Below are 16,939 nucleotides of genomic sequence, written 5' to 3'. Positions count from 1 at the left end.
GACGGTTTCCAAAATCTTTGGACTCTTGAGTCTTGAGTACAATTATGACTAGTTTTATATGGTAAATAAGTTTTTTTTTTTTTTTTTTTTTTTTAATTTATAGAAATTATATGGTAAATAAGTTATTAATTAGGGGTAATATGCTAAAAGCCCCTCAAATGAAACTTAATTTGAACTAAATAACAAGTTCAAATACAATCTTTTAATTAAATCCTTAATTTAAAACAATATATGACATACATCTTTAAATTTTTTTTATCCCTAAATTACCAACCTAAATATTTTAATCTACATATTCATTCACGTTTTTTAATTAAATTTATTTCTATTTCTTCTCCCCTCATTCTCTCTCTATCCCCTCACTCTCCCGTCTCTTTCTTTCTCTCCTTTTCTCTCCCTTTCTCCATCGCTTTCTTTCTTTCTCTCTCTCTTCTTTTTTTCTCTTTTTCTCCCCCTCTCTTTGTCCCTTTGGACTAGTTTTGTTTTTTGTTTGGAGAAGCAAACAGGGGTGGCGGCGGACGAGAAGACGGCGGCTACGGTGAAGGCGCCGACGAAGTGGGTAGCGGTGGCGCGTCAGATCTATGGTGGCGGCGGTGGATCTGAAGCGGCAATGGAATACGTAGCGGAGGCGGCTTCGAGGGTGACACTGGCCCAGCGGCGGCGCTCGGAGTTCGAAAATGGTGTTGGTGGTGCTGTGAAGCGCGGGTAGGTGATGGCAGCGTGGGTGGGGTGGTGGTATCCTTAGAGGCGTAGATGGGGATGGGTGGCCTTTGGTGTCACGAATTTAGGGTTTGGTGGGTGGATCTAGGGTTTGGTGGGATGAATCACAATTTTTCGATTTTATTTCTATGGGTTACTATGGGTGTCTGACGGCTAGGGTTAAAAGGAGAAACTAGGGTTTTAAAAATATGCTATCACAGATGTCTATGGATTACTACGGGTTACTACGGATTACTACAGTTTTCTATAGATGTCTATACATGACTGAGACCGATTTTTTTTTTAAATTCATAATTTTCAATATCACGTACGCAGAAAATAATGGAAAAAATAGATTCCTAAAATACTGAAAAAAAGTAATAAAAAAATGTTCAATGCAAAATGAAAATATTAAATGAATAATAAAAAATGATAAACACAGTATAACTGTTACTTGATGCAAATTTCATATTTTGTGTGTGGAGGGCATTTTTGGAATAAAAATTATGAAGGATGTGAAGCAAATGTTTAGTTAGACTTGTCATTTAGTTCTAATAAGTTTTTTCACCAGGGACCTATATCCTAAGACCCCTTTTATATATATATAGATAGACTATGAAGATTTTTTTCTTACGTTTCAGCCTAAAAAAAATTCTCGATTTAAAATGCTTCCCGTACTTCTAATTATCCAAATTCATGCATTTCATCTTTTACGTCCAAACACTAGAAGATATATTTTTTCTAGAACCACTTGTTGATGCCACCGGGGTGTTACATAATAAAGTAAAAAAATTGGCCAAGTAATAAATTCTATTTACATCAAGGTTGTAAAAAGCGGTAATCGGGTCGGAGGCGGTTAGGCATCAACCCACGATTGATCGGTACGGTGGTGATTAATCGGTGATAAATCGAAAACAAATCATTTTTAAAATTTAATATAATATATTTCTAAATATTATTTATAAATACTCAAAACATATATAAAAATATATTTAAACATAGTTATATCTCCATCGTGTATATATCCTAATAACATAATAAACGTTTAATAATAATAAGACCATAATACATAAAAATCCTTATAAAATATAAATAAAAAGGTAGATTTTTGGAATTAAAATTTATTCTTGAACATTCCTGGAACAATAATAATTAACATAAACAAAATAAAGTATAAACTCATATTATTTTATTAAAATCCCAAATATTTATTTTGAATTAAAAAATAAATTAAACCACTTTTTGACCGATTTTTGGCACCGAAATTTGACCCGCCTTCAACGTTGGCCTCAGACCGCCTCACATGCAAAAACCCGATTTTTAAAATATTTACACTAAAATCGTAAAGGTTTGGGACGCCTGCGCCTTGGAGACCGATTAATCAGCCGTCTCGATCGAAATTTAGAACACTGATTTATATCATAAAAATGTAAAGGTAAAAAAGTAACTACGCTACATAAACTAACATTGTTAGAGATTTTAGGGTTGATTGTTAATTTGAGGGGCAATTTTGTCGCATTTTGTAGTATGGGGGGGGGGGGGGTATATACGACATTGATAATAGTACAGAGGTGCAGTTTGTATTTAACCCAAAAAAATATCAGTACTTTAGGGTGGAAATTTGAACGGAATTTTGGATTGTCGTCGATTCCTATCCAAAAAATTAGAATTTGGAACCCTTTTTTCTTCCGATTTTTTCGATTATTGTTTGAACAGAATCGGAATCGCATATAAAATATCGAAAATTCTGATTTTCGATCCGATTTTAGTTTTGAAATATATAATATAATTTTTTATTTATACTATTTTTGGTTGGAAATACCTTTACGCAAGTGCACGGATCGTACAAGTAATATAGTGGACAAAAGTTCCGAGTATCGATCCCACGAGGAATATTCAACTATCTAATTCTAAGCGCTAGATTCTTACAATTATGTTCAAGCCTACCCTACACAGTCAAATCTGGAGAAGATTAACTAAAATAAACTAAAATATAAAACACAAATAAAAATCAAGCAAAAACAAGAAACAAATAGCACGAAGATTTATCAATTGAAAAAGCACTAGGATTTTATCTTCACCCTATGTGATTATTGATCTTCCAAATCTGTCAATTATGATGATGCAATAAATAGATCATCTTAAGTAGTTGAGGTAGAAGGAGCTGGGAGAGCAAAGTGGATCACTGCTCACGTGTTAGATGGTCCTGAGATATCTCCAAACAGAGAACACGTGAACTAGGTCGGGGGTTGATCCGACAGAAACCCCTCCGACGCTCAAGTCAGACGTGCGGATAGTAGAACTAGTTGAAAGGATACGAATTGTAGAATTGTCCGGATAATAGGGCGTACCTTTAATAAATGAGTTAAATCGTTATTTATATCTTGTCGATTGGGATGAGGCTAATTTCTTGGGCCCAAACCATATTTGAAGGTGATTGAGCTTTCGTAATAGTGTTCTTCTAAATCGGGCTCGTGGCCCAGTAGATAGAGAAATTGTAAGCTTATTGAGCTTGCCAATTAAGCATATCATATATATATATATATATATATATATATATATATATATATATATATATATATATATATATATATATATATATTGAGTAATATTAATTAAATTAGGAAAAGATTAATTTCATTTATTTACTTGATCATAATCATGAAGTAAAGTGAATGAAAATTGTCTTGAGTAAATGGTTAAAGTTCAAAAGATGTGCGCTCGATGTGATCGAGTGATATGACTAGTTTGGGTTTATGTGTTCACAAATATTACTTTTGGGGACATTTAATTAGTCAAATTATTTGAACCAAAAACCAAATAATAAATTTTTTGGCCAAAACCAAATTAATTAATTGGCCTATAACCAATTAATTTTCCTACGCTTGAACTCGGTGAAAAGAACAGACACAACTTTCTGTTTCTTCTTCCAACCATTGCAACCCTCTACGAATGGATCTCTACCGCCTATAAATAGAGGCAGAATCTGGGCCAATTGTGTACTGAATTTAATCGGCAACTAAGAGATAGTTCTTCATATTCTTCTTTTTCTTCGTCATAGTTTCGTTCGTTGTTCAAGTTCGCCGTGGGTCGAATATTCGTGCAAATATTTGATAACCGATCGTTGTACTTTGGGAGACAACTGGGAAGAGACTGTGCACCGTTGAGAGCCTGGAAATATTGTCTTAAGGGAATTGCTTTGGCAAGCCTCGATCGTTCTTTGTGTTTTTCACAATTCCTCTTTTCGACAAACAAGTAAGTATTTTTCGTTTACGCAGATTATTATTAATTACACCAACAATCTTAAGACAATAATTTTTTCATACAATAATTTTTTCATATATGTAACATCTACGGAAAACAATTGGTTTTCAAAAACGTTTAACAATTTATTCTGTTTCAAACCTAGTGTTTATTAATATTTTCTTAATTGTCTGTGTAAATATGTTCTGTATATGTAATTATATGTTCGGGTGTGATGACGTAAAAAATAAATCACCTAGTGTGTTGAAGCTGGGAGAGCAAAGTAGGTCACGTGCTCACGAGCTAGATGGTCCTGAGAACTTTAATTTACTCTAGGATCCTGCGAACAGAAAACACGTAATCTAAGCCGGGGGTTGATCCGGCGGAAACCCCTCCGACGCTCAAGTCAGACATGAAGATAGTTGGTAATTGTAGAGAGAATTCCTCAAGAATAATTGATTGAATAATAATAACGTACCTTTATTAAATGAATTTAAGTTGTATTTATACTTTATTGATTGGGCCGAGATCAATTTGTCAGGCCCAACTTTCTTTGGGTGTGATTTGGCCTTCGTATAAATAGCTATTAAGTTGGGCCTGTGGCCCAGTAAATATGGGTCTATTGGGCTGGGCCAATAGGCATATCATTAAGCCCCCCACTCTCGAGTCGATGTCGGAGAGAAATGGTGTGAAGTGCCGGATCGTGTCGAGAGTAGAATTGTATTTCGTTCTTCGTGTTTGTGTCGTCGACGGGGGGAGAATAATAATAATTTATTATTATTATTGTGTGTGCCGGAGTCGTGGGCGGATTTATATTTAAAGTGCATAAATATAAAAATTTGCTTAGTAGTAGTAGGTAAGTCCTTGTGAAATCAGTAGAGGAGAGTATCAAGAACCACGCCGAATAAATATGGGTGAGTAATCAAATTTATTCTTTTATATATCTATCTCTTTTATGTTGCTCCATATACTTCGTTGTAGAAAAGAATATATTCTCTGGCTGAGAAGATCAACCGATAAAATAATTATATGTCCCAAGTGGGGAAGGCGAAACAGTTGAAAATAATCCTGCGAAAGTCGATTGTAGAGACCGAGATGACATTTGGAACCATAGGGAAGGTGATTGGGTCGAGTTCCGGTAAAAAACTTGCACCGGAGAAAGAGACCGCGCGTTCCGATTGCACGCGATTAAGGTTATCCGGAGAAATTGCTGTGGAACCAGTAAAAGAAGCCGCGCGGCTCGAGGTTGTGAGAGGAGCCGCGCGGCTCGGTTCCGCGCGAAGTGGAGCCGCGCGATCGGTGTTTGTGGGTGAAGCCGGGCACGGAGCCCGGAGTGGGATGGAGAGAGAAGAGAGAGAGAAGGAGGGTGAAGGAGGGGTAGGTGGGGCTGGAGGGGTGGTGCACGTGGGGGGTGGTGATAGGCAGGAGAGAGAAGGAAGTGGTAGGGGGGTAGGTAGGCAGGAGAGAGAGAGAGAGGAGGGAAGGGGTAGGGGGTAGGGTGGGGCGCGTCGCGCGGGGGGGGGGGGGGGGGTACCCGCGCGACGCGCGGGGTGGGGGGGGGTCTGGCGCGCGTGGACGCGCGTCCGGCGCGTCCGCCGCGCATGGGGGCGCGCGTGGGGGCGCGTGCGGACGCGTGGAGGGCCCGTTTTCGGCCGTTTTCGAGGCGCGTCAACTTGTTTCTTCTCCGGGTGATTTTTTGGCATCAAATGTTGGTATTCCTAATGTTAGTGATGATGTTGGTACTAGCAGGAGACGTATTCGGTCTCAATTTGTGGACTTTGGGAGTGATAGTGAAGAATCTCTTAAGTCGAATTCTGCGAACGAGTCCGAGGGATCCGAGGGATCCGAGAGTGATGTAAATCCGGATGGAGATGTGGGAGATGGTGATGATATTCCCCGAGAAGATGTCATCATAGATAAAAATAGAGGGAAGAAAATAAAACCACTTAATTTGAGTTTGGTGGACTATGATACTTCGTTAACCGAATCTCAATTCGGTATTCTTCGTCAGCTAGTTGGGGCTCCGAGGAATATTGAGATGCTCTTACCTAAAAAAGGTGAACGATTGTATGCACCCCCCGTAGGGTTCCATACCCAATACGTCGCGTATTTGACATGTTCCTCGCAGATTGTGCCTCACTCCACTCTTTTGAAGATATGTGAAGAATTTCGGGTAGGATATAGTCAATTAACACCGAACGTGATTCTCACGTTCGAAGCTTTTCGACAAAGAATGATCGAAGTAGGATTACCGATTAGTGTTGAGATGTTCAAGGCCTTGTTTACCCTACATCGTTCAAGTGATTTACCCTTCTTCTGCACACATCCTCGGGTTCCTTTAAAATTTTTGAAGAGCATTAACTTGAAGTGGGATAAATGGAGTACTTTATTTTTTTATGTAAGGGCTCCGACGTCCGATGTTCCCCTTGTTTGGAATCCGGTATGCGAATCTTTTAAGATAATGAAGAATATGAAGAAACATATTAAGGAGTCGGGGTTGTGTGCTTTGGAGTTCGATCCGAGTTGTCTTATTCCAAAGGGTCAGGTGCCTACACCGTTGCGTGTAGTCTACATGTTTTATGCATTTGTGCCTTATTTTGTGTTGTCTCTGCTATTCTATTTTATCCGTGAGTGAATGATTTATTTATTTATTTATTTTTTTTTTTTTTTAGATGGGTGTATTGATTTTGCGGCTCTTCGGAAGAAAGCTACTGGAGGTGCGAAAAAGCAAGCGAAGAGGGATCCTTTGAAGCAAGCGAAATCAAGTAGTAGCAAATCGCGCGAAGTGACCCGCGTGGAGGCTCCGCATGCAAGCGGAGATGATCGTGATCATAATGTTGAGGGGGATGAGCTGGATCGATTGGTTAATAATGGGAAGGATGAGATGGTTGAGATCGAGTATGTGCCTGCACCGAAACGGCCTCGAGTGGATCCTGAGGTTTCTCATGTGCCTCCAGGGGGTGCAGGCAAATGCTTGTTCACGTATGGGGTGAACCGAGAGGGGAAGGATTCTTTTTGGGATACGACCGATCATACTATCGCGCTGAAGAAGACTGAGGGTTTCGTTGGGGAGTATGACCGAAGTCGGATGTCGGGTAAAGGTCGTGCTCATATGCTTTCGTTGGCTGGCGGAGACATGTGTCGGGTAAATATTTGTTTAATTTAATATGTTTTCGTTTTAGATTATAAGTCTCCATAATCTAATATTTTCTGTTTGAATTTTGATATAGCTTATAGCTACGTGGAGGTATCTAGTGGAGCAGGAGGAGCAAGTCGAGAAGACCCATGATGAGGAGCGTGCTGGTTGGGAGGCAAGGGAGAAAGAGCTAAAGGCTCAATTGGAGGCTGCGGAAACCAAACTAGAGGTGGCCGAGACTCTGCTCATTCAGAGGACTGATGAATTGGAGATTAGTAGGAGCGAGACCGAGGCGAGTAAAATTGAACTGATGAAATTAGATCGGTGCTATGACGAGCTGAAGGAGAAGTATGATGCCGAGAAGTTTACGGGGAAGAGGTTTTTGGCTTCTTTGGCTGGAGCAGCTTATAAGGAATCGGTTATGTTAGAAGGGGAACGTCGCTTTCAGAAGAGTGATATCTGTCGAGCTATGATCGAAGATCGAGCAATAGCTGGGGTTTATGCTCCTTTGGTTAGGACGTGTCGTCAGTACTTACGCAAGGTTGGAGGAATTGACGAGAAGATTATTCGAGATATGAAGGAGGACATTCCTGATGATGGGGAGGATATTGATGTCGAGTATACTGAAATTGCCTCGGATGCGGAAGCAGATGATCGAACTACCGAAGCTACTTCTGCTCGTAAAGTGTAGTTTGGTGTGATGTTGTTTTTATTTTCCTTAGAAAAAGACTTGGTTTTTTTATTTTTATTTTTAATTAAGTGGGTATGTCCACTAGTATTTTTGCATGCTTCATGACTTGGTATTTGTTTGCACCTTGAGACGTTGATTTTGCTATCAAAGTTATTGTTTCTTTTTATTCATTGATTTTGCACTAATGTTTTGCATATAGCATTGTTCGAGATATTCTTGATGAGGGGATTAGTCTCTCAAGATTTTTTTATAATTTTTTGGGATCATGCCCTTTATTTTGGACCTCGTAGGTCGGAGTATTATTTAGTCCATGGCCACGTTTTAAGCATGAGGACCCTGAAAATCAAAATAGAGAGACGCAGATAATCCAGCTGGCCAGGCTATATGGACTATCTTAATTTCTCTAAGTGTTTTTAGGGTTGAAGTGAGATGAACCCGTCGTAACGGTTAAGTAGTATATGAACAATAACTTTGAGAGTAAAGTAAAAACTTGATTTAATCATTAATGAGAAATGCGAATTGTCATAAGCTTCCGTGAGGCGAAGGGAAATAACTTGTAAAAAACAAATAAATCGAACTATTGAAAAGTAATCTATGTGACTATAAGAGATTTTATTCTTCTTCCACGTCTTCCTTGTGCTCATCCGTGCTTGGTGTAGGGTAGTATGTCTACTGTCTTTTGGTGTCTCTTTGCCTGAAAAGTATCGGGGTAAAAAAAATTCAAGTACTTGTATTGAAGACTTAATAGTTTCATAAGTTGGAGTGATGCGTATTTGGGATCACGTACTCAATATTGGGACTTTTTCTGTTCCTCGCATTCCGAGATATGAGAACAACTCATGAGTTGCGGTGGATTGCTGCGCGACCCTGCCTGTCAAAGGAGATGGCGTTATTGTTTAGTATAGAGACCCACTAATGTGCTTGTGATATGACTTAGTAAAAGTGGTGTTACCCTTAGTGAGATAGTACAGAGTATCTTCTCTCTTTGGGTGAATGGTGGTCGGTAAGCATCCTCTCGTAATTGGCTCTTAATCTGTAAGAAGATGATGAGACGTGTTATGGAAGGTTGATGTAGATAATATCACTAGCCCCCCCAGTTTGGGAGGGATGTTTACACACCTCGTTATGAAGTCCCTTCTCGAGCCTTTAGACACATTTTTGCATGAAGAGAGACGTGGAAGGTTGTGAAGCCTGCAAGGCGACTTTCGTATGAGGAAGATGTAGACGTAAACTTAAACAAATTTGATTTAAGATGGATGTATACCTCAAGCGTAGAACCTTTTGAGATTCCCTATATTCCAGGTTCTGGGTATAGGGTGTCCGTCGAGGTTCTCGAGACGATATGCTCCATTGTTAATCACTTGTGTGATTTTATATGGTCCTTCCCACTTCGGGTCGAGTTTACCGATTGGGCGTGAGGCTTCGGCTTTGCGGAGAACTAAATCTCCTACTTGGAAAGAGCGAGGGCGGACTTTGGAGTTATAAACTTTCGCCATGCGACTCTTGTACATTTGCTGTCTGATGGATGCAATCTCTCTTAGCTCGTCGACGAGATCGAGGTTAGCCCTCATTGCTTCTTCATTTTCCTCTGGTGAATAATTGATGACTCTCCAAGAGGGTTCGCCAATCTCTACGGGTGCTACAGCCTCTGTTCCAAAAGCTAGGTTAAATGGAGATTCTCCTGTTGCTGTTCGTGGGGTTGTTCGATATGCCCACAGAGCATTGGGTAATTCTTCAACCCACTTTCCCTTGGCACTTCCAAGCCTTGTCTTGAGATGTTGAAGTATCGTGCGATTGGTTACTTCAGTTTGACCATTTGCTTGGGGGTTTGCCACCGAAGTGAAGAATTGCTTAATAGATAAGCCAAGGCACCAACTCTTGACTTTGTCTCCACAAAATTGTGTTCCATTGTCCGAAATAATGGAACGGGGAATGCCGAAGCGGCACACAATGTTTTTCCAAAGGAATTGGATGACGTCTTCTTCTCGAATGCGAGCTAAAGGTTCTGCTTCTACCCACTTGGTGAAGTAATCTACAGCTACAATGAGGAACTTGCGTCCTCCTGTTGCTGGTGGAAAAGGACCGACCAAGTCAACTCCCCATTGAGCGAAAGGTATGGGACTGTCAATCGGTTGCATCAATGCTGCGGGGAGATGAAGGATGTTAGCGTGTTCTTGGCAAGGCTTGCATCTCTGCACTAGTTTTTTCGCATCTTCATGCATGGTGGGCCAATAGTAACCTTATCTCAATATTTTGAGAGCTAAGTTTCTTCCACTTAAATGATTACCACAAATGCCTTCATGTACTTCCCGAAGCACATAGTCTGCTGCTGATGGGTTAAGGCATTTAAGATAGGGGGAGGAGAACCCTCGCTTGTAGAGATCTTCACCTATCATTAGGAAACGGGCCGCCCTTACCTTTATTTTCTTCGCTTGGGCGATGTCAGTCGGAAGTTCCCCGCTTTTGAGATAGTTTGTAATGGGGGTGATCCAACAGGGTTCGCTCTCTTCAGCGCAATTCACTCCGTCGGTGGAGACTATTTCTGGTTGGGAAGCCGTGAGAAGGGTGATTTTCCGGCTTCCAATGCTTGCCATGGAACTACCAAGTCTAGCCAACTTGTCTGCATCAATATTGTTGGCTCGTGGTACTTGCTTTATCTCGTAGCTATCCAATTTTGAGAGGAGGGTAAGTGCAAGAGCAAGGTACTTTGCCATGGATTCTTCTTTGGCTTCATAGTTCCCAAGGACTTGGTTGACCACCAACTGGGAGTCGCTGTGTACTATGAGTTTGCGAGCTCCAGCTGATAAAGCGAGGCGGATACCAGCGATCAAAGCTTCATATTCGGCTTCGTTATTGGAGGCTTTGAAATCAAACCGTTTAGCATACTCGAATTCATCGCCATCTGGGCTTGTTAGTACAATACCCGCGCCTCCTCCTGTAGTGGTAGATGATCCATCAACATTGATGGCCCAAGTGGGTATGGATGTGCTCTCTTCCGATGTAGTCATCTCTACTACAAAGTCTGCTAGGATTTGAGCTTTCATGGCTGGGCGTGGTTTGAACTCAACCCCATATTCACTTAGCTCTATAGCCCATTTAGCTAATCGTCCGGAAGTCTCGGGACTTCTCAATATTTGTTTAAGGGGATAGTTGGTGAGAACTATCACCTGGTGCGACAGGAAGTACGGACGTAACTTTCTGGCTGCATTGATGAGCGCGAGAGCAAGTTTCTCCATATTGGTGTAACGGTGCTCTGGGCCTTGGAGAGCTCGGCTTATGTAATATATCGGTTGGTGACCTTTTTCACCATCCCGAATGAGCACTGCGCTAATGGCATCAGCAGAAATGGCCAAGTATAGGAAAAGAGTATCTCCCAGCTGGGGCTTCGTTAGTAGAGGTGGGGAAGTGAGATATGCTTTCAATTCTGTGAAAGCTCTTTGACAGTCTTCATTCCACTCAAACTTTTTCCCACCTCTTAGTATCTTGAAGAAAGGAAGACCCTTATCAGCCGATCGGGATATAAATCGGTTTAAGGCTGCCAAACAACCATTAAGTTGTTGGACCTTCTTAATCGATGTGGGAGGGGCCATGGAGGTGATAGCTTCAATCTTTGCTGGGTTGGCTTCAATTCCCCGTTGTGATATCATATACCCTAAGAATTTTCCGCCTCGAACTCCAAAAGAACATTTTAGGGGATTAAGCTTCATCTTGTATTTACGTAAGATGGAGAAGCATTGACTTAAATCGGTTAGGTGATCCGCGACTTTAATACTCTTGACAAGCATGTCATCAATGTACACTTCCATGTTCTTACCAATCAAGTCCGCGAACATCGTGTTCACCAGGCGTTGGTAAGTAGCTCCTGCATTCTTGAGACCGAACGGCATAACTCGATAGCAATAGATGCCTTGGTCAGTAATGAAACTAGCTCTCTCTTGATCTTCTGGGGCGAGCAATATTTGGTTGTATCCTTGATATGCATCAAGGAAGCTGAGAAGTTCGCACCCTGAGGTTGAGTCTATGAGCTGGTCGATCCTTGGTAAGGGAAATGGATCCTTCGGGCATGCCTTGTTGAGGTCGGTGAAGTCTACACATAGCCTCCACTTGCCTCCGGGTTTAGGTACTAATACCACATTGGATAACCACTCGGGATACTGAACCGATCTAATGTGGCCTGCATCTAAGAGTTTTGCCACTTCCTCTTTGATATGTTTGTTGCGCTCAGGACCGAAAGTCCTTTTACGTTGCTTGACCGGTTTCAATCTTTTGTCAACGTTTAGTCGATGCAATGCTAATTTCGGAGGAATTCCCGTTAGATCTTGAGCTTTCCAAGCAAATACGTCTCCATTTTGCCTAAGGAAGTTAACTAGCTGATTCTCCACTTCTTGATCTAGATCAGAGCCAATGCGGAGAAGCTTAGAATTATCTCCGGGTATGAGTTCTACTAATTTGAGCTCTTCAACCGCGGCTAGCTTGGCGGTGTCGTCGGGTACGCTGATTAGGATTTCTTTATCAGCTTCGATGACTGCGTTGACCCATTTTCGCTTATCTTGTCTCGGGGTGTCGTCTCCTTTCCCTAGAGGAATAGGTCTCTTAGATGGTTCACGTAGAGCTCTTGCATAACATTCTCGAGCGAGACGCCTATCTCCAAGTACCTCTCCCATCCCGTAAGGAGTGGGGAATTTCCACTTTTGGTGGTAAGATGAAGGCACAGACTTGAATGTATGGATCGCGGGCCTTCCCACGATGATGTTATAAGGGGATGGTTTGTCGACGATAAGGAATTTTATCATTTTCGTCACTCGACAAGGATCTTCTCCTAAGGAGATGGGTAACTCTACTTCCCCCATGGATAAAACACCTTCTCCCGTGAATCCTTTCAGTGGTGTAGTGATGGGACTGAACCGTGCGTTGTCTATGCCTAGCTGCTTGAATGTGTGGAGATACATAATGTCGGCTGAGCTCCCACCGTCCACTAATATCTTTTTAACTATGAAGTTGGCCACCGTTGCTGTTATCACTAACGCATCGACATGATCTTCATCTGGACGTTCAAGGTCCGAGGAGTTGAAGATTATGCCATGATCAGGTTTTCGTATTTGATAGACGGATGCGGATGGAGAAGCATGTTCTTGATTCATACGTGCTGATCGAGCGAGGGTGCGTCTCGCATTTTGTGAGTCGCCACCTGCCGGTCCTCCGGAGATAAAAGAGATGATTCCTCGGGTGGGTTGGTTATCATTGTTATATGGGTCGCGCCGATGACCCCCCTCCTCTCGTCGTTGTTGTTGATCTCTATTGTTATCTCGGCGTGGAAGATCATCGCGGCGCTTATTTCGAGGCTTATCAATGTATTCGCTCAAGTGGCCTTGCTTGATCAACCTCTCAATCGCCAATTTGAGTTGCGCACATTCCTCGGTAGTATGCCCTTTATCTTTGTGGAATCGACAATAGCGATCCGATTTTTCTCGTTTTGCATTAGGTTGCATTGGGCGTGGAGGCTCTGCCAGACCTTTTTGTTCAATCACATGAAGTATTTCAGTGAGACGAGTATTGAGTGGAGTGAATCGATTATAAGTTGAAGATGATTGGCCTTGAGGCGGGGGTGGAGGACGTCGATCATCTCGTCTCCTAATATCCGGGCGTTCATCTTCTCTCTTCCTCTTGGGAGGAGCATTGGCAGAAGCTTCCTCTATGCGTATGTATTTTTCAGCTCGATTTAACAGCTCATCTAAGTTGCCAGGAGGTCTTCCTGCGATAGATTCTTTGAACCTACCCGACTTCAGGTTTTGCTGCATAATCCCTGAGAGCATATCTTGTCCTACACTGGGAACTTCATGAACAGCCTCCACAAAACGCCTGATGTAGTTGCGGAGTGTTTCATTGTCTCTCTGTACGATAGAGAAGAGATGTGCTGGAGTTTTAGCATATTGCTTATTGATGGCGAATTGGTTGGTGAAACGCAATGACAACTGAGCGAAAGTGTCAATTGATCCTGTGGGCAGAGCGTTGAACCAATTCATGGCTCTCTTGGATAGAGTGGTGCGAAACATCTTGCACATTGCTGCATCTGTCGGGCCATATAGGTCTGCCATAGCGTGGAACTTCTCTATGTGTTCCTGCGGGTCGGTAGTTCCTTCGAACTGAGGTAAGCCTGAGACTTTCACTCCTTGAGGCAATACCTCGTTGAGGATGTTTAGGGTGAAAGGACTGCGCCTTGTTGGGACTGGCGCTCTTCCGTCAATTGGATTGTTCAATCTGCGGAACTGGTTTTGGCGAGATACTCTACTTTTTATCTCGTCTTCCCCTTCATTAAAGAGATGAGCTCTTCGTAGAGACGCATCACCCCGTTGGAGCGAATGGTGGCGTTGTTGTCTAGGTTGTGGCTCCCTGTGATTGGTAGATAGCTGCATCCGGGATCTTGGATCTGAGGTGGATGAGGATACACTTATCCGATCGTCATTGTTCTGGGCCGGTTGCTGTACCCTGGGTGGCATTGCGGGTGGAGCATTAGCTGGGATTACGGGGGGAGCGTTAGCTGGGATCGCGGGGGGAGCATTTGCTGCCATCGTGGCGATATATTGCGCCACCGCATCAGTGGCGGCGCGAGTAGAAACTTCTGTTATCATTCGTTGGAGTGCCTCCTCGGTTATTTGAACCGTTCGAGAAGCAGGTAGAGGTGGAGCCTGTAGTGGAGGATCGGCGAGTGGTGGATCCCGAGGGGGAATCACCTGAACCTCACGTGGTGGATCCGGAGCACGTGGAGGAGGTGGCAAGCCAGAGCCTCCTCGAACTGGGAGGTTGTTAGCTGTGTCATTCTCTCTCCGAGTGGACTCAGGAGGATCTTGCTGGCTACGTGATCTGGTCTGCATTCCCACAGACGGCGCCAAAATGATGACGTAAAAAATAAATCACCTAGTGTGTTGAAGCTGGGAGAGCAAAGTAGGTCACGTGCTCACGAGCTAGATGGTCCTGAGAACTTTAATTTACTCTAGGATCCTGCGAACAGAAAACACGTAATCTAAGCCGGGGGTTGATCCGGCGGAAACCCCTCCGACGCTCAAGTCAGACGTGAAGATAGTTGGTAATTGTAGAGAGAATTTCTCAAGAAGAATTGATTGAATAATAATAACGTACCTTTATTAAATGAATTTAAGTTGTATTTATACTTTATTGATTGGGCCGAGATCAATTTGTCAGGCCCAACTTTCTTTGGGTGTGAATTGGCCTTCGTATAAATAGCTATTAAGTTGGGCCTGTGGCCCAGTAAATATGGGTCTATTGGGCTGGGCCAATAGGCATATCAGGGTGAATATACAATTTTGTTGATAGAATATTTGACTTGATATAGCAATATTGTCTGGTTTCGAAATCTGCAAAACCATTTATATTCAATTAATTTAATCAAATGAAATTTTGACTTGTGAGTAAAATAAAGTCAATTCATATTGAAATAAACTGGAAAAGAGCATGGTCCAGAAGACTCTGCATACGTCATCTTGAGTTTTGAATATTCTATATATTCATAATGTCTACTTGGTTAAGAGGAAGTTTTAAAGTAAAATACAAGACATAAATTCCAGAGGTAAGAAATTTTGATTATAAAATATGTATTAAATAATTCTAACTATTATTTGAACCATTTGTGTAGATGGCTTCAATCAATGATACCACCCCTAAGGTTGTCGGCGCGGCCAAAAAACCAAACAAGTTCACGGGCACGGACTTTGATACTTGGAAGAACAAAATGTTTTTCTACCTTACTACCATGAATTTGGCTAAATTTTTCAATGAGGAGACACCTAAGGCAAAGGAAGGAGAAAATCCTGAAAAGAACAAGAAAGTCTTCCTAGTCATTGATGCGTGCATTCACTCTGATTTCCTATGCCGTAACTACATCTTGAATTTGCTTGGACGAACTGTTGTACAAAGTTTACATTCCTATAACGACTGCCAAACTTTTGTGGGATAGTTTGTCCAAGAAATACGAGTCTGAAGATACAGGTTATAGGAAATTTATAGTGGACAAATTCCAATTTTATCGAACGGTCGATAGCAAAACTGTGAGTGAGCAAGTGAATGAACTTCAACTCATGATTTACGATATTCTCGCCGAAGGTCATGAGGTAAGTGAATCCTATCAAGTGGCTTCCATAATTGGAAAGCTTCCACCGAGTTGGACGGAGTTCAAAGACTACATAAGGCACAAGAAATCGGTGCCCAAATGGACGATGGAGGAACTCATAGCAAGGCTCAAGACCGAGGAGGATAATAAAATTACCTACAAGGGTGGCCAATACGAGGCTAAGGCACACGTAGTGGAGAGCTGGAAGTCGAGCAAAAAACGAAAGGGTCCTACATTTACCAAAGGACCAAACAATAAGAATAACAAAAGGTTCACCGGAGCGTGCTTTGTTTGTGGAAAGAATGGACACCTTGCGAAGGATTGCCGCCACCGCAAAGAAAACATTAAAAATGAAGCAAATGTCAACGTGGACTTAGCTACTTCCGACAACGACAACATGCACCTTTCGGCAGTTGTAACAGAGGCCTACCTATTGAGCGATACTCGAGGATGGTGGGTAGACACCGAGACAACTCGTCACATTTGCTATGACAAGAGCATGTTCTCCTCCTATAAAAAGTTGGAACAAGAACAAAAGCTCTTCATGGGAAATGATGCTTATTCGGTGGTCGAAGGACAAGGACAAGTGATCCTAAAATTCACTTCCGGAAAGGAAGTTACCTTGAACGATGTGCTACAAGTTCCAAATATTAGGAAGAACTTAATCAGTGGTTCTATCCTAACAAAGAAAGGTTTCAAGTTGGCGTTTGAGTCGGACAAATTTGTGCTAACCAAATGAGGGTTCTACGTGGGAAAATGGTACCTATGTGACGGTCTCTTTAAGGCGAACGTAGCCGTTATCGGCAAGAACTAATCAACTTAATTTGTATTAATAATTTTTAGTTTATATGGTTTATTTGCATTTTGTGATATAAGTTGTAAGAACTTATTATGTTGGAAATATCGTGTGTAAAACAATGTTTTTAAAAAAGTTTTAAACCAGTATATTGCGTTTGCTTAATTTGGTGTTTATTATACAAGTATGTATAAAATTGTTTACATATATATTTTTGTTAATCAGTTTTCACATTTGCGTAAAAGATAA

At 41.8% G+C, this 16,939-nt stretch overlaps 2 protein-coding genes across 2 annotated transcripts; one reads left to right on the top strand and one right to left on the bottom strand.

Annotated features, from left to right (window-relative positions):
- The first annotated feature begins 6,609 nt into the window (after nt 1-6,609).
- Nucleotides 6,610-7,769, top strand: LOC148771582 (uncharacterized). The gene is made up of 2 exons (XM_088815122.1): nt 6,610-7,087; nt 7,173-7,769. Exons 1-2 carry the CDS (start codon nt 6,827-6,829, stop codon nt 7,767-7,769), a joined length of 858 nt encoding a protein of 285 aa, XP_088671248.1. The 5' UTR covers nt 6,610-6,826.
- Nucleotides 7,770-10,009: 2,240 nt separating this feature from the next.
- On the bottom strand, nt 10,010-14,338 carry LOC105972503 (uncharacterized). The gene has a single exon (XM_088815121.1). It carries the CDS (start codon nt 14,336-14,338, stop codon nt 10,010-10,012), a length of 4,329 nt encoding a protein of 1,442 aa, XP_088671247.1.
- Between the last annotated feature and the right edge of the window lie 2,601 nt (nt 14,339-16,939).

This window comes from Erythranthe guttata, chromosome 3, assembly GCF_056151865.1.
Source record: "Erythranthe guttata isolate IM_541 chromosome 3, IM_541, whole genome shotgun sequence".
Classification (NCBI taxonomy): domain Eukaryota; kingdom Viridiplantae; phylum Streptophyta; class Magnoliopsida; order Lamiales; family Phrymaceae; genus Erythranthe; species Erythranthe guttata.
The sequence above is the reverse complement of the archived record's forward strand: the minus strand, read 5'-3'. Positions and strand labels throughout refer to the sequence as shown.